The sequence below is a fragment of the Condylura cristata genome, unplaced genomic scaffold (assembly GCF_000260355.1).
Source record: "Condylura cristata isolate star-nosed mole 26May11 unplaced genomic scaffold, ConCri1.0 scaffold00029, whole genome shotgun sequence".
Lineage (NCBI taxonomy): Eukaryota > Metazoa > Chordata > Mammalia > Eulipotyphla > Talpidae > Condylura > Condylura cristata.
Window position 1 is genome coordinate 24,661,053 of NW_004567130.1, and position 22,028 is coordinate 24,683,080.

The 22,028-nt window shown below is 39.4% G+C and overlaps 1 protein-coding gene across 2 annotated transcripts in view; it reads left to right on the forward strand.

Annotated features, from left to right (window-relative positions):
• The window catches only part of PLD5 (phospholipase D family, member 5), a 163,787-nt gene that overhangs the window by 110,813 nt on the left and 30,946 nt on the right, over positions 1-22,028 (forward strand). For both annotated transcript variants that reach the window (XM_004691049.2, XM_004691050.2), the window contains exons 3-5: positions 1,006-1,174; positions 6,092-6,203; positions 16,899-17,026. In XM_004691049.2, the coding sequence (XP_004691106.1) occupies positions 1,006-1,174; positions 6,092-6,203; positions 16,899-17,026 (409 nt within the window). The remainder of the gene's footprint in view (positions 1-1,005; positions 1,175-6,091; positions 6,204-16,898; positions 17,027-22,028) is intronic.

A 22,028-nucleotide genomic window follows, 5' to 3' on the forward strand; every position in this document is an offset into this window, starting at 1 on the left:
AACCTAGTTTGGGTGCATAGGGAAGAACCTCTCAGAAAAAAAAAAATCATGTTTAAAGTGGGACTTTAAAAGTTAATTAGCAATTGCTCAATAAGCAGAGTAGAAATTGACTCTGTATTAATGCTCTTGAAATGCCAAAGTTAGAGTAGCTTTGGTGTAAAATTCAGGGGGCCATATGAGTGCCGTGGAACTGTGGAGAAGTCGGGTCAGACTGGTCAACACTTGTCAAGCACATTGGGAGAGTAGGAGAGAACGTCATCAGGAGGACTCTGGCACTGAACAGATTGTTCAGATTTATATTTTTAAAGGATGACCCAAAATGTAACATAGAAAGTGGCTTGAAGAGGATTAAGAATGGTACCCAGGGAGGATACAATCGTAAGTGTTTATAGTAGCCCTGTCAGGAGACAACCTGATGGCCCTTTAAGAAAGTCGAGTTGCTGTTTACTCATGACTGTTTCTTCTTCCTCTACTGCTCCTAGCCATCACACACTAAATCTTGAAAAATATGTGTTCTAAAACAAGCAGGTTTTTAGAACTTCCTCTATGCCTTCAGCCGGGAAGCCTCAAGAGAGGTGTTAACCAGCAATAATAGCACTTACTAAGTCCTAATACATATCCACCAGCACTGTGATAGAAAATGGAGAAATACAGAAATGTGTGCCATGGAGTAATGTCTTCTATAATGATTGCTTATATTTCTAGAAGCAAATCTTGTGTAGCAAATTCTGAATTTTTCACCAAAAACCAGTTTCTAACTGAACACTAGGGGCATACACGGTGGTTTTCTATAATAAGTGTTAATTATGGAAGAACAATGTATCAACTCTCAAAAACACAGCAAAATTTCAAAGTAGAAGAGGCCTCTGATGAGGAAGTGTACGTTATCAGTAATGTCTAATTAAGAAACAGTGCTTTTCTGATGTGTCTGTGTGCATGTATGAAGATCCACGGCTTCAAATTTGACGAGATTCTTTTTGTTTGTTTTTCAAAATCTTTTCTAAGAATTGCCCTGGTGGAGAATATCCCTGAGGGCCTTAACTATTCAGAAAATGCACCATTTCACTTATCACTTTTCCAAGGCTGGATGAACTTACTCAACATGGCCAAAAAGTCTGTGGACATAGTGTCTTCTCACTGGGACCTCAACCACAGCCATCCGTCAGCATGCCAGGTAAGCTGCACCCTCTCCTGTGTGTGTGACGAAGTACACTTTACATACCTTAGCATGTCCGCCCTCCACTCCAGAAGCTCACTTTTTTTTAATCCTATAATGAACAACTATAGACCAGAGACATCGTATGGGGGTGGAGTGGGGAATGGGATCAAAAATGGGGTGGGGGGTCCGTGGGACTCTGGTGATGGCACACGGGTCCTTGGTGATGGGAAGCCCACGGACTGAGATGGGAAGAGGCACAAAATGATGCAAAAATAAGCTATTCTATATTTTTTGATTTTTAAAAAGCTCATATTTTCAGTCTGTCTTCACCATGATAAATGTAGACCACTACAGATATGTACATGTGCCTTTGCTAATCTGTCACTCAGATGCTGCTAGAATGCCAAGATTTCAAGAGCAAAAATCATGTTTCATCCTTGTATACAATAGGTAGGTTCTAGAGGTTGTGTTGTTCTATAGGATAACTCCACGGGTCTACACTCACCTCACGGTCCCTGTGGATAGAATCACCCAGAATTCAGCCTTGTACAACCTGCATATTTGCAGTTCTAATTCTATAGCTTCTTGCGAAGGTATTTATTCAGTTAATTGGTGTCACAGTTTTTCTTTAAGATAATAGATCCAGAGCCAGCTTTTGTAATAATACTGGATTTTATTTCCCAGATAGTTAGTTGTACATTCTTGACTCTGTCATATTTGAATGAATGAATGAATTTGAAAGAAATGCACTGATTACAAGAACAACTTTTAGAAAAGTGACTAAATGATCTAAATGATTTAGGAATGAAATGTCCTCGAGAAATGCCATACTTACAGAAGGGAGTTTTCTACTTTGGTCAGGGACTCCAGGTGCTACACGCCTTGACATTGTTTGAAGCATATGAAGTTTCAAAAGTTTCTGGACTTTCCTATATAGACTATTCTCAGAGGGTGAAATTGTTGTGATTTTGATTTGCATTTCCCTGTTGTAAGGAGCAATGAGTATTTTTTCATGTGTCTATTGACCATTTGTGTTCTTTGAGAAGTGTCTATTTAGTTTTTCTTCTCATTTTTTTAAACTAACTTTTTTTTTAAAGTTGTATGTGTTCTTTGTGTATTTTGGATATCAGTGCCGTGTCAGATAAATGATGTACAAATATTTTATCCCATTCTGAAAGGTGATTTTTTTCTTGCTTTTATGATAGTTTCTTTTCCCTTATGGAAGCTTTTTAATTTGATGTGGACCTATTCGTCATGTCATCCTACTAATGTTTCTGGTTTCTATTTGTCAAATTAAATCATGCAGATGGTTTAATACTCCCATAATGAAATGGAAATTTCAATACAGATCTCTGAAAAATGAAACTCTAGCTGCACATTATCATCAAAAAAGCATTTGAAAAAAATCCAAATCTGCTACACTGTGAGCAATTTGTGTTAGTTATTTAGATTCTTCATTTTAACAAAGGATTTTTCTTTCAATTACTTTAATAAGGAGCCAATTTCCCCCCTCACATTGAGCCCTTTAAATAAAACTTAGTTGAGACAAGTATAAAATAGACGCCATTTTTCAGGAGCTCAAGTATTACAAAAGCTAAAAATAGACATGTCAAATGAAAAAAATCTAAACTTCCTCCTGACACCAGTATCTTTCATAGTTGCAGACCTCTCCCTCATGTCAAAATGAGGTTATTGTGGGATGAGCTTCAGAATACTTCTGAAAACATACAATGCTTATTGTTGAAGCCCTGAAAAAACCTTTAAGCAAAAATAAAAATTTCTTCTAATGAAGAAACTTTTATCTCTTACTCTCATTAAGTAAATTACTATAGAAGGTAATTTTTTACCTTGAGTTCCTCTCACTCAATTATTTTTAAAGTGGAGTTTGGAGTTTTAGTTACTTTTATTTCCTTGTCTTGTTTTTAAGATTTATTGTTATTTATTTATGTATAGTCGAACTAGGGTGTGGGCAGAGGTGTGGAAGGTGAGAGGACCACCAGAGACAGAGTGGGGGGCAGAACAGGCAGATCGACTGAAATATACTACTGAGGAGAACAGCGGGTGATTCAAGAGAGGTTTGCTGCGCCATGTGGTCAGCTCCCTGGCCGGGGATAGAACTTGTGCTGCAGTGGCTGCAGGTAACTTCATAGTTCAGTGCTTTAACCCATCATGCCATCAGGGAGAGCCCCTCAAGTTACTTTCTATCTTCTATAGTACCCCAACAGCTGAGACTCCTTCTATAAATATGCTGCTCCTAGATTAATTCCATGTTATTTCTTGACCCATTTATGGCATGGTGAGCTTATTCATTTCTCTTCATCTGCCCCTAACTGGGATAACTATTCTCATACCCAGGGGGTGCATAATTGTGATAACCATCATTAAGCAAGTTCTTAATGATTAACAGTTCAGAATAATTAAATCCCTCCACGTGATAGATAGCCTGCCTGCCACAGAGAGATACTCTGCTGGTAGCTAGAGTGTAATACTTGCTGCTTACTGCCAACAAGTGGATACTCTCAACTAAAGGCCTAGACCTCTGACACTACAGGCTCAGGACTGATCATGATCTCAGGATAATCTAATGGCCATCATCTTCCAGCTGTGGATAAGGAGTTCTGTATTTCACAGGCCTGTTGGACACTGGCTTCCATCACCAACTCCAGCTTCCCCCGTTAGTCCATACCTAACCATCGAGCTCATCACTAAGATTTCTCACAACTGCTCGAGATGCTTCTACTGTGTAGACCTCTGTTGACCCTACTCTCTCTATCTCTGGCCACAATCACTTTCGTGAAACCACACAGTAGACTTCTCATTACTTTTTCAGCCTTCAGTCTTGCCTACACTAATTTTTCTCCAAATTGTTTTCAGTTTTCTTTCAGAACAGAGTTCAGTTATGTCCTTCTGTGGGTAAACTCTTCGGAGATTCACATTGCTTCCCCAGAGGACAGCCAGACCCTTCATTCCAACTTACAAAGTGTGTCATGATATGCCCCAACTTAACGTTCTGTCACAGGTTTCCAGTGAAAACAATCTTTCCTCCCCTCTTCCTTTGGGGAACTTCCCCTGAGTGCATTGGCCTGGCTTCTTGTGGCCCTACTGTGTTTTTCTCTAAATCTACAATTCCTCCACCTTGACATCGGACTAATTAAGCTTTATCTACTTATTTATAATTTATCGCCAGCATTATTAAGGCCCCTGCCTCAGAGCCAGAAGCTAATAATTGTATTAAAGCATGTGAACCCTTTTTGTGTGTGAAAGGGGAAACCGCAAACAACTGTTGTATAGATGTAATGACGATGAGCCTGGGCTCTGGAAATCTGGGTTCTCCAGACATCATCAAGTTTTCAAATGCGTGTGACAAGGGAGGAGAGATAAAGCTGATAGTAATAACTCTGCCTGTGGGAGCACCCCAAAGCCCTTCCTGTGAGTCTTTCCTCACAACATAGGTGAGCCTTCTCCATAGTGACTTGAAATATATATTGACACTGAAATCACCAAATAAGCAACTCGCTTTTCCCCCCTAGCTCTCTCATCCATCCTATCCTGCCCTCTCTCCCTTTCTGCTTTCCACACTCCTCTCCCCTCTCTCCACCCCTCCTCCTCTCCTCCTTTCTTCCTCCTACCACATTTTTACAGAAGCAGTTTACAACAGCCTCATGTACTCACTCCGCATGTCACGGGAACCAGCTGGTTTGTGATGAGGCTACCTGCAGATTCTTGGGTGCAGAGTACTTGGTAATCCTCACTTTAGGTGACCCTTTTACGTTTAAGGATGCCTCCACGCATCCCTTCTCTTGCTATCATTTGGAACCTCAGCACAGGTCAACAAGCTCCTTTCTCCTTAACACTCCAAAGCCATAGGACGTTGGCGTCTCTCCGCTAAAACTCCATTGCAAGAATCAGTGCTATACAGCCACTTTTCCTTCTGTCTTTCTTCTAATCACCAAATTTTGTCGATATAGTCTTCATCAACAGCCATTCTAATCAAAATAAAGTAAACCTTTGCTGCTTGGGAGTCATTAGGACCAGAGCTCTGTTATCTGTCTGGTCCTCTAGGCTTTTGAGTTTGTGGCCAAATAGCGAACATGTGAAAAATCAATAAAAGAAGACCAGTTTCATTTTATGATTAGAGAGGGACCCATTAAAACACATAAGGGAAAGTAAGTAGAATAAATTTTCAACCCCCCACTTGTGATAATGTAATGACTGTGGATATGCCATTTTAGGTTAAATGAGAGATTGAAATTTATATCCTTGAAAAAAATTATAAGAAAAAAACCTTATTTGTATTTCTTCATTTCAGTATTTTAAGCTATGATACTTACGGATTGCTGAAGAGAGATGTAGCTGAATTCAATAAGACAAACTTAAAACAAGAAGGCAATTAGGCAAATCACCGAGAGAGCTAATTCCTCCCATAATTATAAGAACTCAAGGATACTTACTACTAACTCCTTTAATACTCACAAAACCTTTTAAAATAAAAGCTAATATTGTCTCTGTTTTACTAAGAAAGAAATGGAGATTAGTGAGATTAACCAATCATTTGTAAATTGAAAAAGCAGCCGGAATCCTGTCTCTCTGGGGCCAAACACAACTATTTAATATTGCTATCTCTTCGTGTATAAGCTTCAGAGTTCATGAAAGAGTAACAGAAAGGTAGATTTTCACGTGGAAATAATTCATTGGAATTATTATTGCAATAATTGTTGAATTGCACAATGCCAAAAAATGTAATTGTGTTCATATTGCTAATTATATTCATTCTATAAACTTTTGTGAAGAATCTTCCATGAATACCAATTGCTGAGCTACTTGCCTTTAATTTGAATGCATGGTTTTAGTTTTTAATAAGCCTATTTATACCTATTTAAAAGGCAATCTTTCAGATTACTAACTTTCTTTGTTTCTGAATATCTTTTCTAGGGTCAACGACTTTTTGAAAAGTTGCTTCAACTGACTTCACAAAACATTGAAATCAAGCTAGTGAGTGATGTAACAGCTGATTCAAAGGTATTAGAAGCCTTGAAATTAAAGGGTAAGGCCAAGGTTGATATGCTCTTCTACCACTGGGTATTCTGATATAATACCTTTAATTCCACTTACAGTCATTCCCTTATCACAGTGGAGTTGTTTTATTTTTTAAGCGACAATAAAAGAAGATTTTTTTATTCAAAAGTATAACTGGAAGTAGGTGTGCTTACAACCATTATTGTGACATGCTTTTTTAAAAAATGCAATCACTCCTTTGCAGGAGGTAGACACATCTCTCAACTAGGAGACCTAATTTTGACTATATGCTCTTGAAATACAATCCATGATTTACAGGATTAGGCAGAAACAGGCAAACTCACCTGGTAGATTCCCTATAAAGGAGTCAAAATTCCGTTTGTGGCCACCACACTTTGAATTACCAGGTCCACCTTAGCAATGTGCCAGCTGTGGGCTTCTCCATCAGTGGCACTGGCTTGTCAATGGTGCCACAGCTGTTGCAGATTTTGGGGTAATTTTTTCAACAAAGTTATCTACTCGGACCTGGGAATTCATGCTTCTTTATTTTTTGCAACTTTGTATATCCACTATAGGCAAGTTGTAGAAAATGTAGTCTGAGAATTTTCTTCAGAATTAGTTTGGTAAAATGAGTGGATGACATCTTCAACTTGTTCAACAAAACTTTATATATGTGTGTGTGTATACATACATACATACATACATACATATACATGTGTGTGTATATATATATATATGTGTGTGTGTGTGTGTATTTATATAAATCATTCTTCCTCTGTGCAATATATATTTGCTCTTCTCAGGTGTAGTCCCCATAACCAACTCACCCGGGCACCATCACCATAGTCCCTGAGTTCTTTCCTCCCTGTTTTGATCTAAAAAATCAGTCCACTTCATCAAGCATGACATGATGAAGTTTAGAAAAGTCTGATTAACCAACCCGCTGGTAATCTCTGATATGACCAGACATCCCAACCAAGATTGTCAAACATCGGCTTTCTCAATTCCCTTGTAGAAGCCAGAACAAGTACTTTTGCTGAGTGGCTCTGAAATAAAAAAGTCTCTCGATTTCTTTGGAGCCTTTCCATCGAGGGAATAACAATAAAAAGAAAAATAAGTCTTTTTTGTTCCTATTCTTGAGCAATTAAATCTTTTCCTTCATATCAGGAGTAGAGGTTTTAATTTAATTAGGAAAGAAGTATGTTATCTCTTGACCTTTTCAGAAGCTCTATACTCTCTTCAGAAAAAAGGAAGTTGGAAAAAACTCCTTTCACGTGTTAGGTTTCTTTAGTTTATTATCATTTGATTTTTGAAAAAATAAGGATGACAATGACTGATTTTTTTTTTCATTTTTCATTAATATCTCATTGGACACATCTGTTTTCCTTGACTTGTAAGATATAGAAAACACATCTGATCCTTCTGTGTCTCCATTTGGCTAGCCTCTTTCATGTTAATGTTTTGGGGTTTGGGGACGTCCAGGTCATCCGCAATACCATTTTCTCTCATTTCTGAGTTCTCATCCAAGTCGCAATGGTGGCTTGACATCCTTACGTCATTCAATGTCATGTAATGTATTTTTAGCTTATCTTGTTTAAACATTCATAACAGCCCTGAAGAGTAGTACCAGATAAGTAAACCCTTATCTGAAATTTTGATATTCATAAAGCTCTTTGCAGTTTTGCAGCTGAGGAAAACAGTTCTTAGAGATCAGCAGCTTGGTCATGTGGATTTCCTTTTGCCCCTCCTTCCTCTCACTCTTGGTCTCCTCCAAAGATGCTCCGGCTCCATAACTTCCCGCCATCGGAGCTTCTCAGGCATCATTCACAGCTGCCTCCCTCTGGACATGTTGTTCACAGCTACTGGCAGCAATAGTGATAGTGGAAGTGGCAGGAGTAGGTAGACAGGACACTCCTGGAATTTCTGCTTTATAGTAGTGTGATTTATTGGCTTATGCAAAATAATCTACTGGCCATTAAATTATAATTTACTACAAAGAAGAATCTTTTCCTGTCTGACTACTTTAATGATATGATTACAGAGCCATTTCACATCAGAGCAAACATCAGATCTTTTCTCTTGCCCATCAAAGGAAAATATTTCTCATGTTATATAGCCTTTAAAATAGTATAGTTAGATGTAGGTGTCTAGGGGGAAACCACCTGATTCATGGCTTTAAAGATTATTCTGCAGAACAGATACACAGCCACTTTGTAATTTGTCGCACAATATGATCAAGACTAAAACTAATACTGAAAAAACTTGCTCGTTTTGCTGTACCTTCATTAACTACACTGACTTCCAAGTGGCTTCAGTGATTTAGAAAATATTACCATGAACTCATTCTCCATACGAAAGCCTTGGAAAGGCATCAATACGTCCGAGTCAGTGAAAAGTTTCCCCGGAGAGGACCAGGCTTCTATGCGTTTCCTCTGATGACACTCATCTCCCAGTTGTGATGTTTAGACAGCCTGGGGCATGTTGCTTGTCATCTTCCCCATGTTATTAACTGAGAATACCTTCTAGAAACTGAACAGACTGTGAAGCAAGTAAATGAGTCCAAGTGACTTTTCCTTCTGCCGAAGAAATTTGAAAGGGATAAAGCCCTTTCAACTTCTCATTTGTATCCTGTTTCCCTCTCTGCTGGCATTAACCACTTCATCCTCTATGTTTCCACTTTTAGCTGGCATTAACCACTTCATCCTCTATGTTTCCACTTTTAGGCGCTAACCTGACTGAAGGCAAGGTGGAGACTAGATGTCTGATAAATTGGACAATAAATAAGTGTCTGCTATAAAACCACTCAAGCTTCGGGTCTCTGGTGCATCACAAAGCACTTTCTGAGTGGGTCTTGGTGTTTAAAACATTAGGAGTGTTTCCGTGAGAGCACCCAGACCAAGTTGTTAAAATTTAACCAAGTTGTTAAATTTTAAAATTAGAAGATCTAGAATCGCTGATCATTTGTCTGGCGTGATAAATATGGGAAGGGTGTGGATAACTTTATACTAAGAGAACTATAAAAAAAAAAAAGATTTCTCTGTATTTAAAACTTTAATGTTTCTCAACATTATTCTAATTTGATAGCATAAGGGTTTTGAAAATACAGGTGTTATATCATCGTTAATTTTCATAGAAATTTATGTAGTATCTGTCTTCTGATAGAGAATCGTAAGAATGTCATTGAAAGTTTCATATATTTCAAACTCGGGAGACTTTCAATTCTTGTATTTTTCATAAGCTCTGTGTAAAACAGAGATAGAAGCTTATTTTAATGTTCTTTCCACACAGTCATTTGCCCAGCGGCAGGATGGGTCGACATCATACTCAAAAGAACATGGGTGGTTGACCATAGTTTTCCAGGTCCTTCACTGAACCTGTAAGACTGATTAACTAAACATATGCAAAATTTTGAAGTGATTTCTGTATTTAAAAAAATCAAGTATTAATGTCTGACTGCACCGCCCATGGGTTTTGCCGATGCTTTATCAGCTTCCTTGGAAATAGGTTCCAGGGAGGATAAAGACACATGAGTGATTATGTAGAATCATGAGGGAAACTAGGAAATTATGTTTTCTCTTAAGGAAAGGGTGTGTGTAAAGAAACAATCACACAGTGTGAACAACTAATAAGTACAAAATAATTACATAATAAGCATAGCTTATGGAACCAAGGGCAGAGGAAGCTCAAACAGCACCTTCAGAATATGTACACCAGAGTGATTAGCACCCAGACCAGAAATGCCCGGGCTGGCCAGTGAGTAGGGAGGGGCCCCTGTGGGCTGTTAATTTAGCCCTTGAGCCCTGCAGATTCTTGTTGCAGATTCTTGTTCCTGGCAGGGCCCAATCTGGTATCTTTACCCTTAGGTCTGTGCTTGAATACTCCCTGTAGCAGCCTGACACCTGCTTGGGCCTTGGGCCTTGTGATAAGGCTCTGGGCCTAAGGATCTGGCTCCATCGCTGGGTTATTGGTCATGTTAATCTCCTCTACCCCCACCTTTGGGTGAGTCAGGTCCTAGCCTTGTGATGCCTCCTCTTGGCTGCCTATTCTTTCCTCCACCATAAAGATGAATGATAAAACCCTTGTAAAGCACAGGAAGTCCTCACTGGTCATCCGTAGGCTCTTGGAAACCGTGACTCTAAACTAAAGAGTATAACGAATCCCCTGGCCTTAGTGAGGATTGTTTTTATCTCAACTCATGTAACAGAACTACTCTGAAGAGTGAACAAAAGGATGTTATTGATGGAAGGGCTTTACCATAGTACTTGACATAGAGTTTTAAAAACAGCTCTTTAAAAAAAATCATCATACTTGATGAAGGGGAAAATGCTGTCAAGGAAGGAAGTGAAGCGGGAAGAAAAGGAGGTGGGGAGTTAATTCAGTCTGGAGCTGCTGCCTTAGACAGCTGTCAGCAAGGAGTCAGGGAGGCCGGGCTCGCACTGGGCCCAGGGCTGCCACAGACTGATGTGCTCCCTGAGGGGGTGAGGGGCCTACAGAATCACTCCCTGTCCCCACCCCCTAGTCTCCCAGGGAGATTCCCTCATTTGGGACTTCTCAGCTGAAAATGCCAACAGATATAAATGTTAAAAGTACCAGTGGGAGTTGACTCCTTCCTGTGGTTCTGAAGAGGGTCGGCATCAGGATGATTTAACTCCTCTGACAGGCTTGCAAACGGGTCTGTGTTTCCTTTCAGAGCCAGACTCACCCTTCCCCGCACACCAGGCAGAGCAGGAGGCCTTGATTCGAGGCTGTTGTATTCCACAGAGGCTAAGGAGTGAATCTAATTATGCACAAATCAAAGCTGGCGAGAAGGCAAAAGCCAGCCTGCAAAAGTGAGGCGCCCACACTCCTGTGTCCCCTAAGTGAATGTCCCACAGCTCTGTGAGTGTCCATGCTCCCCCTGGGGCAGGCAGTCTTTAAAGAACCAAAGAACCAGCACTTTCACACTGGTTTTCTTTTTCCTTGAATGCAAATTGTGCTTATCTTTCAAATTAACCTTCTCCAAAAGGCTCCTGTTCTCTTCACTTTTCTAATCCAAACAAGTCAATATTGCAGCGGCTCAAGGTTAAAAAACAGTCTAGTATGCCATTGGAAAGCAACACCATGGACATTTACTTGGAACACTTCTTGAGGCTCCTAGCCTGTTCAGTAATGACAAAATTTATTTATAACTTGATTGGGGTTTTACATGATTGGTTTCAGATGATAAGATAATGGAATAACATTTTGGAAGTAATAAGTGGTGTTAAAAAGAAAATTTAACTGCATGTATTTTAAAGATTTAATTGGTATTCTTTAATGATTCATATAACAGTATCTAATAAAGCAGCTAAGAAGGTTTCCCAAAAGTTGTACAAAAAGAAAGACTTTTATAGGCAGAATAAGAAGTTTCTAGCAAAATGTAGACGATCTTAGGCAAGGCCACAGATGTCCAACATGTGGATTGACTGACCGGTACTGACTAGGTATTTCCAGGTGAATGTAATAACGATGACCTTCCAGTGAGATTCTGATACAACAAAGTAGTTAATGTAGTAAGGCTGCTGCCTTAAAAAAGTGACTCCATTTTGGGCCTTTTCCCTCTTTTCATAACAAAGAATAATTAAGGTTCTGTGTTTCATTTGAATTTCTGACATTACATTCTTTGAAATTTCAACGAGAACTTTATTTTCTCATTGATCGTAACTGAGACCACACTTGGGAAAAGACATCTTTGGTTCAGAGGTTTATATGTATTCAGCAGACATAGTTGACCATCTATGAACACCCCTGAAATCTCAGAACAGTGGTGAGCTATGCTGAGCTTTTGATAGCCTGCTCTCTGAAAGGATATTCCCCAGATCTTTCTTCTCAATAGCTGGTAGAAATCACACCCAGATTCTTCCTATCTCTTCAGTGTTCTCTAAATCCATGAGTCTACAAGAAACTTGAGAGTGTCTGCTCTTATTTAAAATCGACACTTGGGGCTCTTCCTGGTGGTGCAGTGGGTTAAAGCACTGCATTAACAAGCTCTCAGAAGCCACTGAAACATGAGTTCAATCCCCGGCCAAGGAGTTGTGTGGCAGACCTCTTCTGATCTACCTGCTGCTCCCCTCAGCAGTTTACTTTGTCAATCTGCCTGTTCTGCTCCCCACTCTGTCTCTGCTAAATCCTCTCACCCACCACAAATCTGGCCTGTACCCCAATTCTGTAATCACAAATAAATATATCTTTTAAAAAGTAAAATCTAAACTTGGCTGAGTTAATCTGTTCTTTTGAACTCAAGTGTACGATGAGATTATTTCCACATGTGAATTCCTGTCAGCATCTAAGCTGTGCAACTGATTCTACAACGCAATACTGTCTTGCTTTGTCTCCTAATTACACCCAAGTACGTCTCCTGCTTGTGACCATGAACCAAGTCTTTCCGAATCACCTTTGCTACATCATGAGTGCTTTGGAGCAACTTGGGTGGCTGTTATTGAAGCTCTTCTGCAGGGGTACATAATCATATGAAATGTTAGGTTATGGAGTACAAATTAAGTGTATCCCCTAGTTTCCCATGCTGTCATAAAGAATGGCCTCCATGACTATTTTCTTACCCTAAGACATTCCCTATGCAACCCTAAGCTGACATACCATATCAGGTGAAATTATAAATACATTTGATTGCAAATGGAAAACAATTCATTCTGAATTTGTTATAAGATTTAGATGTTCAAAAAAGTTAGAACCTATTCATAACCCATACTATGATCAGGAAATGGAAATACTGCTGTTATTTAAAAAATTACAGTTTTAAGGCAATTACATATTAGTTTTACAATTTAAAAAGTACACGCTATGAATTGACATGTTATTGCAGTGCTGCAGATTAAAAACAAATGCTTTGGCATCCCTGGTGGCCTAGGGGTTAAATCTCAGGGCTATCACTACTACTGCCAGAGTTCGATCCCCAGCCAGGGAGCTGACCCATATAGGGTACAGCAGACTCGTCCTCTCTCATCCCTGCTCCCCTCAGCATAGCTTTGTAAATTATACATGTAGCAGATCTTACATTATTTGATTTTAATATTCAATTTATCTCTGATTGTGAGATTTTCTGCAGCAACATTTATTCTGTTGTAAGAGTAGGAAAGGCAAAAGACTGGATTCACTTGAGGTTGAGACTTTATCAGGAAAATGTTACACAGAGAGAAAAATGACCATGGTCCAAACTAGATGAAGAGGGGTTAGTTACAAGAGCTATGTGGTGGCAATAACAATGTGGTGAGGTCAGTGACCTGAAACCTTGATGATAGGTATTGAGGAGCGTAATGCAAGTGATCTAAAAGAATAGGAAGCAGAATTCAGAAAACAAATCGTAAGGTCAACACTTCAAATACATAGCTAGTGACTGGTAGAATGAAATCTAACACACTGTGGGAATGGGTTGCTAACGAAAAACAGAAAATATCAATGAAGCTATGAAGGTAAAGAAGGGTTATTGAATGAGTGGTCCTATGGTGGTCCAAGTGGCAGTAATGCAAAAGTGACGTTAATGAGGAGGGGGCAGAATTAACTATGGTGTTAATAAATGACAGAGAACCAAGACATTAGGGAGCCCAGCAGCCAGCAGAGGCAGTGAGTGATATGGCCGACTGTCATGAATTTCGAAATAGCTTAGCATTGGAAAGATGAAAAAAAGTAGTTTAGAAATGGCAAACTACAACACGAACACCTGCTGCACTTTTAGCCCTAAGGTAGGAGAACTAAATCAGATCAAACAAGCTTCCCTTCAGAAGACTGCAAATGAATCGATGCCCCTAGAATCACAGACTTTGAGACTATTCTTCTTGCAGAGAACTCTGACAGCTGGGTAAAATGCAATCATACAAAAGAAAGCTATTTGACTGTATCAGAGAGCAATTAAAGAATTCACCCTTGTGAAGCCTACATCTGAGAGAAGAAAATTTATTAAGATTAATCCTTTATTCTCTACCAACTTTTCTTTTGAGGCATTTATGAATTACAGTATCAGAGGATTGAGATCAAACAGAAAGCAGTCTTCGCCAAAATATCACTGAACTGAGGAGACAAAAAAAATAGAACTTTCTATGCAAGTTCTACTACTCAGTCAGAAATTACAAGGCAAGTAAATGTACAAACAATTTATATCCAGTTGGAGAAAAAAGACACTAAAAAAGAATCTATAGGTCTAGATATCAGATAGCAACTCTGTCATCAGTATAATTAGGTGCTTAAGAAATTAGATAAGAGAATGGGTAATTTCACAAGAAAATACATTCTATTTAAAAAATGGAAATTCTGGAAATGATGAATATAAAACTACCATTTAGAATTCCAGATTGCAAATTAGACACAACAGAAGAGAGAATTAGTGAATTGTTAGCCAACAGAACATATTGATAGAGGCCTATCACTGACAAGAAACTGGATAGAAAACACAGAAGTGAGTAAAAGTGGACTCTACAGGAAGAAACATAATTCTATATGTAGAAAACTTAATGAAAAGGAAAATAGAAAAGGATAATTAGTGGACAAGAATGATTAGTGAATACTGGCTCAACAGAACAATAGTAATAGTGTCTTTAATCTACATTATGTCAATTTAAGTAGCACAAAGTACTCCAAAAAGTGGAATAATGTATTTGCATTGTCTCAGATTTTGAACAAGTACCAATTGAATGAACAAGTAACTGTAGCAATTCAAAGAAACAGTTTCTATAATCACTAATATATAGGGTTTCATAAACAAAACTAATTGCAAGATGTTTTGACTCTAAATGTATTAATGATATTAAATGCAAATATATTAGTAATGATATTTTTAAAAATTCTCCAAGCATTCAATTAAAAGGAAAAAAATTATCAGAATGAATTAGTATATATACTGATACATTATTTACAACAGGCCCACCTTATATATTTAGTAGGTCATGGGAAGCTTGACAACAAAAGAAATGAAAAATATCTTGCATCCAATATCAACCAAAAAAAATTGATTCAACAGATTTTCACAAGAAGAATTAACAAAAATATATTGACTATTCTATAATGATTTTAAAAGTCAGTAAAATAAAAGGTATGCCAACATAATATTTTTAGACATCAGAACACTCCCAAATAATAAAAACTAGACTGGTAGGATAAAAAGAGACAATTTTATAATTATGGTTAGAAATTGAAAAAGAATTGAAAAAGATTCGGTAGAGACACAGAACTTTAATCATTAATTCTTAACCTAAGTAATACACATATGTAGAGTGTAATTAAAGTGTACGCTTAAGGTTCACTTTTTCCACAAGTAGCTGATTTTTTTTTTCTGAGTAACTCTTACTAAATTATTTTAAAGTAGAATTATGTGTGATAGGTGATTTTTACCCTTTGTTGTTCACTTCAGCCTTCTATCTCTTGGATTCCAAATGTTACTAATTACATTGATCAAACTGTACTGGATTTTAAAACTCCCAAGAACAGGGTATTTACGAACATTTTATTTTTATTAATATTATTTTTATGTTAACAGTTTACACTATTGTATTTTGGAAGTATCTGGGGCCTTTCGTGGTTCCATATGATCTTCAGTAATGTTTATTCACTTTCTTTAAAGAATGTCATTGGAAGGTTTGTTTAATTATATTTATTTATTGTTTACACCAATCTTTGTGCATTTTTTCATCCTAGTTGTGATTCCCGTGGGCTTCCCACTACCAATTCACCCATGTGCCATCACCATAGTCCTGTGCACTCTTCCCACACCAGTTTTGATCCTATCCCCTCTTCCATCTCCATAAATGTCTCTGGCTTATAGTTGTTCATTGTTTTTCACTTTTACTTTATTACAATTGCTCTTTTTTTTTTTCCTGATCCCTTACACTCTTGCTAAGAGTGAAGCCATCCAGTATTTTTCTTTCTCTTTCTGGCTCATTTCACTAAGCATGATCCCTTCCAGCTCCATTCACGTTGCTGCAAAAGGCATAAGTTATCTTTTTGATTGCTGAGTAATATTCCACTGTGTATATGTACCACATCTTCTTAATCCAGTCATCTATTGATTCCACATCTTGCCTGTTGTAATACAGCAACAATAAACATGAGGGTGCAGGTGTAGAAATTTTGATAGGGATTATGTTAATGATTTTGGGTAAGATGATCAAACAATGATTGACACTAACTTCATGACAGTGATTGCATCAGTGGGAAGTAGTGGGATACAGAACCAAATGAACATACAAACAACTTTCATGTGGAATTTCTCACCCTAAGTTTATCAACATTTGAATAATTTAAGTCTTTTTTGTGGGAAATTATCCTGCTCATTATATAAGAACAATTTTTTGTTGAAGACAGCTAGATTACTAAATGTAACTGATCTTTTGATTGATCACTAAATTCTCTGAAAATTATTCCACCCCAAATAGTGCATGATCCACCTACTTTACCATCCAGACAGTAAATAATAGATCTGGGGTTGGTGCCCAGCTGAGCTTATTAGAAATACTGCTACAGAAGTCACTGAGCAAGCTTCCTCTGCTTCTATGTGGGGAAAATAATTTTCTTTTGTATTCTTTTCTGGGAACAAAGTAACTCGTGGAGGGTCTTCTGTGTACCAGTTACTGTAAATACTTTGCTTCCCTGCATACCTGTGATCAGTGAAAACTGTGGTTGTTGCTGCTGGTGGATGACTGATTGCAATTGCAGGATCTTGACCCAGAGGCTGACTGGGATCTGCTTGAACTCCTAGGAGCTGAGGTAACCTACATGAACATGACAGCCTACAACAAGGGTCGGCTGCAGTCTTCCTTCTGGATTGTGGACAAGCAGCATGTTTACATCGGCAGTGCTGGTTTGGACTGGCGATCCCTGGGACAGGTAAACTTTCTGTATTATACAGACTCAGATTTCTGTCTGCAGCATAAAGGTTCAGTCTTGTCCACTCTGGATAAGGGAAAGGACGTAGAGCACTTATTATTTTAAACTGTGTGGTTTGAATTGATTCACCTTCATTTAACATGAAATCAAAATCTTCCCTTGTCAGAATCTTATAGAAATGCTATTGTGTCAGTGATTGAGTAATTCAGATGCTGCTCTGAGATTTTCTAGCACGTGCTATAATATTTTTATTATCCAATTCCAAGTTTTCAGGATCACATAATCTGTGAGTTGAGGGAAATATGAAATCATAGAGGATGCTTTATAGTAGCAATCATTTGTTTTATTTTTATAATAAAATTTAAGATGAAGATGGTATCATCTTTCTCCTTGCAAATAATTAAAGTATCTTGAAAATATATTTAAACCCTCTTGTAGTTTTCATGTATTTATTCTAGCCAGTATCACCTTCATCATCATCTTCTCTTGGCCAAAGCTCTCCATCCCGGGTGCATGGAAGGATTGCTTGTCCCACACACAAGCTACAAGGTCCATACACACTACATATTAGCTGAGCTCTTTTGACATTGCATGCAGCTGGACCCTCCAGATCTGTCTAGAAGAGGCAGCTTTGAAATCAAGTGGCTGAGTTTTCTAAACAGCTAAGTCCCTAATGAGAGGAAGTATAAACAAAATGAAATTTTGAGTACCTCTACCTTTAGCTCAAGTATACCAACAAGTGTTTTTTTCTTTTTTTTTTTTTTTTGAGAATCTAAATGGCTTAACAGAAGTTTTCTTTAATACGGAGTAAGTATAATGTAAGGATTAAAATATGAAGTTATCTTACGTGCCTCAAAAAATTCAGAGTGAAATTTATAGTGGGAAAGTGCAGAACACACCCAACATCCCCCTTAGAGACCAGGAAAATGTCTCCAGGCATTCGTGGAGACTGTCCTACATGAGCTAGTCGGAGAGACCCTGGCAGTCTTGGCCAAAATGCAGACATTGATGAGGAAATTCTAAGCCACTAGTGATTTCAAGCCATATTTTGCTTCATAAAGTAAACATGCTTCTGTGTGTTATAGTTAATAGCAGTTTAAACTCCCTGGGCATAGGGATTTTAGAGATGAGTCCAAGAAATCTTTGTGTCATTTTTTTGCCCCAAAAGCTACTATTTCATGACTATTCGTTTTATAGATACCTTATTTGTCATAGCAACCTCAGGGTAACTGTTATCTTCAACTTTCAAATGAAGATATTTTTATCACTTACTACTTTAAATTTACTGTCAGTAGGAGAAATAAATAGTAGCTTCAAGTGTTGGGTCTCTATTTTGAGTATTATTCTACGCATCTAAAGAGAAGGAGTTCATTTAGTATCACAGAAACCATTTCTTTTTTTCTTTTAAAGATTTATTTACTTTTGCACACAAGAAGTGGGGTAGGCCAGAGAAGCGGGAACTGAGATTTACCAGAGAGAGTGGGGAATGGAACATGAGTATTGACTGCTGTGGGGAGCAGCAGGTGAGACAGGAGCGGTCTGCTGCTCTTTGTGGGTCAGCTCCCTGGCTGGGGATCCAATTCAGGCTGCAGTGGCTGCAGTCGCTTCATAGTGCTGAGACTTAACCCCTTGCACCACCAGGGAGGCCCCAGAAACCATTTCTTATAAATACTGTTGTCATCACATTATTTTACAAAGACAGAAATTGAGACACAAATAAGTAAGGTCACCTTCGAGGTAGTGTGGCAAAGCTAGAAGTCAAACCCAGGCAATCTACTTCCACACCCCTCATTCTTATTTTATTGCTAATAATTTAAAAAATAAATAAATTACATTCACAAAGAATCTGTTTTCCTGATCTTGCCGCCATACTAAGTTACAGCTTCCGTATCTGTTGCCGTCTCTTAAAGAAAAACTAACAATGACACGATTCATCTAGAAGCCTATGGCCCATTCGCATCTTTCTAATTGCAAATACATGACGTCGTGGTAATCAGAGAATGACACCAACACTTCTCAGTATTTGTGCTCTGCAATTTTAAACTTTGGGTTGAATTTCAAAGACTAAGAAGTCAAAATATGTGTGCTTCTCTATTCCTCACTGCTAGTGGTTAGAGAGGACCATTGGAGGCCAGGCCGCAGGGAGCCCCGTGGGAGGAAAGAACATACCACAGCTTTTCCACACAGGAGCCTGCATTTGTGAGCTTCAGGGAGCCTAAAAACATCATGATGGAAACAAAAATATACCACTAACAAAGCAAACAATGCACTAACCAGTATGTGAGGTGGAAAGAAAAGGGTACAGCTGTCTATACACCACAGGGTTCTGGAGGAGGGATGCTGAACTAGGAGATGCTGGGGAGAAAAACATGAAAATCAAGCTTTTAGAAAAAGTTGCATGTAATTTGCTGAACACACTCTCTTCGATGAATTGCTAAGATGAAGCTCAATAAATTCCTTGGTATCAAGAATCTGGAAAGTCTGAGGAAGGGAGCTTTTTAGGTTAATTTTGAAATAATATTAGGACAGGCAGGAAGAGGCCATTTAAATTCTACTAATGTGTGTTTTAATCTTATTTCAGTTGTATTCTGGAAAACCTAAGGGTATATATATATATAAAGTCTCCAGCACAGGAGACCGGGGTCAGTGACTTGAGGTGACCGCTGGTATCACTACCGTGGTGATCAATGTATTCCCAACCTGGTAGAACATGACCTTCCCAACAGAACAACTGGTAACAGGCAAACCAGCGCTCAGCTCATTGGTAAAGAGACTCAGCAAACAGCTATTGAATGTTTAGTATAGTCAGAGATCTTCACTAACCAAGGGGCGTTTTGAAAACATGACATAGCCCACTAAAAGTTTGTATTCTGGTTTGAAAAACAGAATATTTAAACACACTTTCAAGTGAATATGATCACCTAGGATATTCGCCAAGATCCACAACATCATGCAGAGGACTCTACAAATGGAAATGTGGAATTAACTCTCATCGAAAACTCATGGAGAGACCCTTCCTGGTGACCCAGTGGGCTAAAGCGCAGCACTATGAAACTGTCCACAGTCACTGCGGCATGAGTTTGATCCCCTGCCAGGGAGCTGCCCCACATGGTGTGGCAGACCTCTCCTGACCCACCCGCTGCTCCTCTCAGCAGAGTATATCAGTGAATCTGCCTGTTCTGCTCCCCACTCTGTCTCTGGTGAATCCTCTCACCCACTGTATCGCTGTCTTGTACCCCTGTTTTTGTGTGCATAAATAAATAATATATAGAGAGAGATATAGAGATTAGCTATTGATACAGAGAGACTGATATATATATATGAAGATACAGATATATAGAGAGATATCTCCTAGGTGGTCATACTATTAAGAACCATCAATTAAAAAAAATCATGGAGAAGTTCAAGGCGTCAGCATCAGAGCACTAAGCCAAGCAGGTCTTTCTAAGTCAGGGTCTTCCTGAGCCTGGCCTGAGTGATGACATGGATCACATGTCACAGACTGGTGCTGAACGAGGGAGGTCATCCTGTCATGGGGCTGGGGAAGAAGAAAACCCTTGTGCATTAAGCAAAGAAACCGCAGTGGCAGGATGGAGTTTACGTTGAGCCTTAAATGCTGGTGAGCTGAAGGAAGAAAGCAATTCTAAGGGTCAGGAAGACATAGACGAGCGAACCAGCATGATGTGTCCGATAATCTGGGGGGAGCTCCTTGCAGGACAAGAGGGTACCTGTTGCAGACCCTTGGAACAGAGGCTGGACGACAAGCACTGCAAATGCCCAGGGTCTGGCCAGGATTCAGTTCTGCAAGGGACCGGGGGACCGCTGATGACCTGCGATCTGGGCCAGGACCTGGTAACACTGGGACCCACAGAGAAAGTGTGGCCATGAGGGTGGAGAGAGGGGAGGGACAGATCCTGAGGCCTTGATTAAAGAGGGATTGGCGAGACTGGACGATGAGGCTGTGTAGGATGTGTTTTGCTTCTATTTGCCTGGTCTAGGATGCTCAGTCACATGCCAGTCAAGACACGGCTGCAAAGGCGACTTTTAGATGTGCTTGATGTTTACGTCCGTAGCCGAGTCTTGCAGATTGCCCTCCGTAATGCGGTGGGCCTCATGCAGTCAACAGACGGCCTGAAAAGGCTGAAACTTCCTGAAAAAGGAATTCGGTCTCTGAACAACAACCTGCACACCTTGCCGAAGTTTCTGGCCTGATGATTTGCTCTATGATAATGGATTTAATCGTGGGCACCAATTACTTAGACTCTCTCTCTATATATAGATATATGTGTGTCTGTCCAGTTGGTTCCGTTTCTCTGGGGAATTCTGACCAATACGATGTGGCTATGGGGACTGGCAGAAGAATTCACAGGAGAGACAGGAGAGCTGCGTGTCTGTGACTCGGAGCCTGAGGGCTGAGTCAGCGGGCGCAGGGTGCTGCCTCCCGGCTCTGAGGCTGCGTCAGGAGAGGACCATGCTGTCAACAGAGGGGAACCGTCAAGAGGAAGAGAAAGCTCTGATGACCGTGCACAGTTGGAGAAGCAGCAAAAAGACTGATATTGATGCATTTTGTCTAAGAGATCGAGCATCCGATGAGTGAATTTTACTAACCCCAAAGCTGTAAATTCCCTCACAGTTGCGTTCTGACAACTTGGAGGATATTGATGAGAGCTGCACTCTCGCTGCCTTCACCCAAGTCAGGTCACTTCCTTTTCTTTTCTTTTTTTTTTTTTTTTAAGATTTATTTATTTATGCATATAAGAACTGGGATATAGGCCAGAGGTGTGGGGTTAAGAGGGCTCACCAGAGACAGTGTGGGGAGCAGAGCAGGCAGATAGACTGAAATACACTGCTGAGGGGAGCAGCGGGAGACAGGAGAGGTCTGACGCACTGTTCCCTCCCTGGCTGGGGATCGAACTCCTGCCGCAGTGACTACGGGCAGCCTGTAGTGCTGTGGTCTAACCAGGTGTCCCACCAGGGAGGCCCCAGGTCACTCCTTTGATGG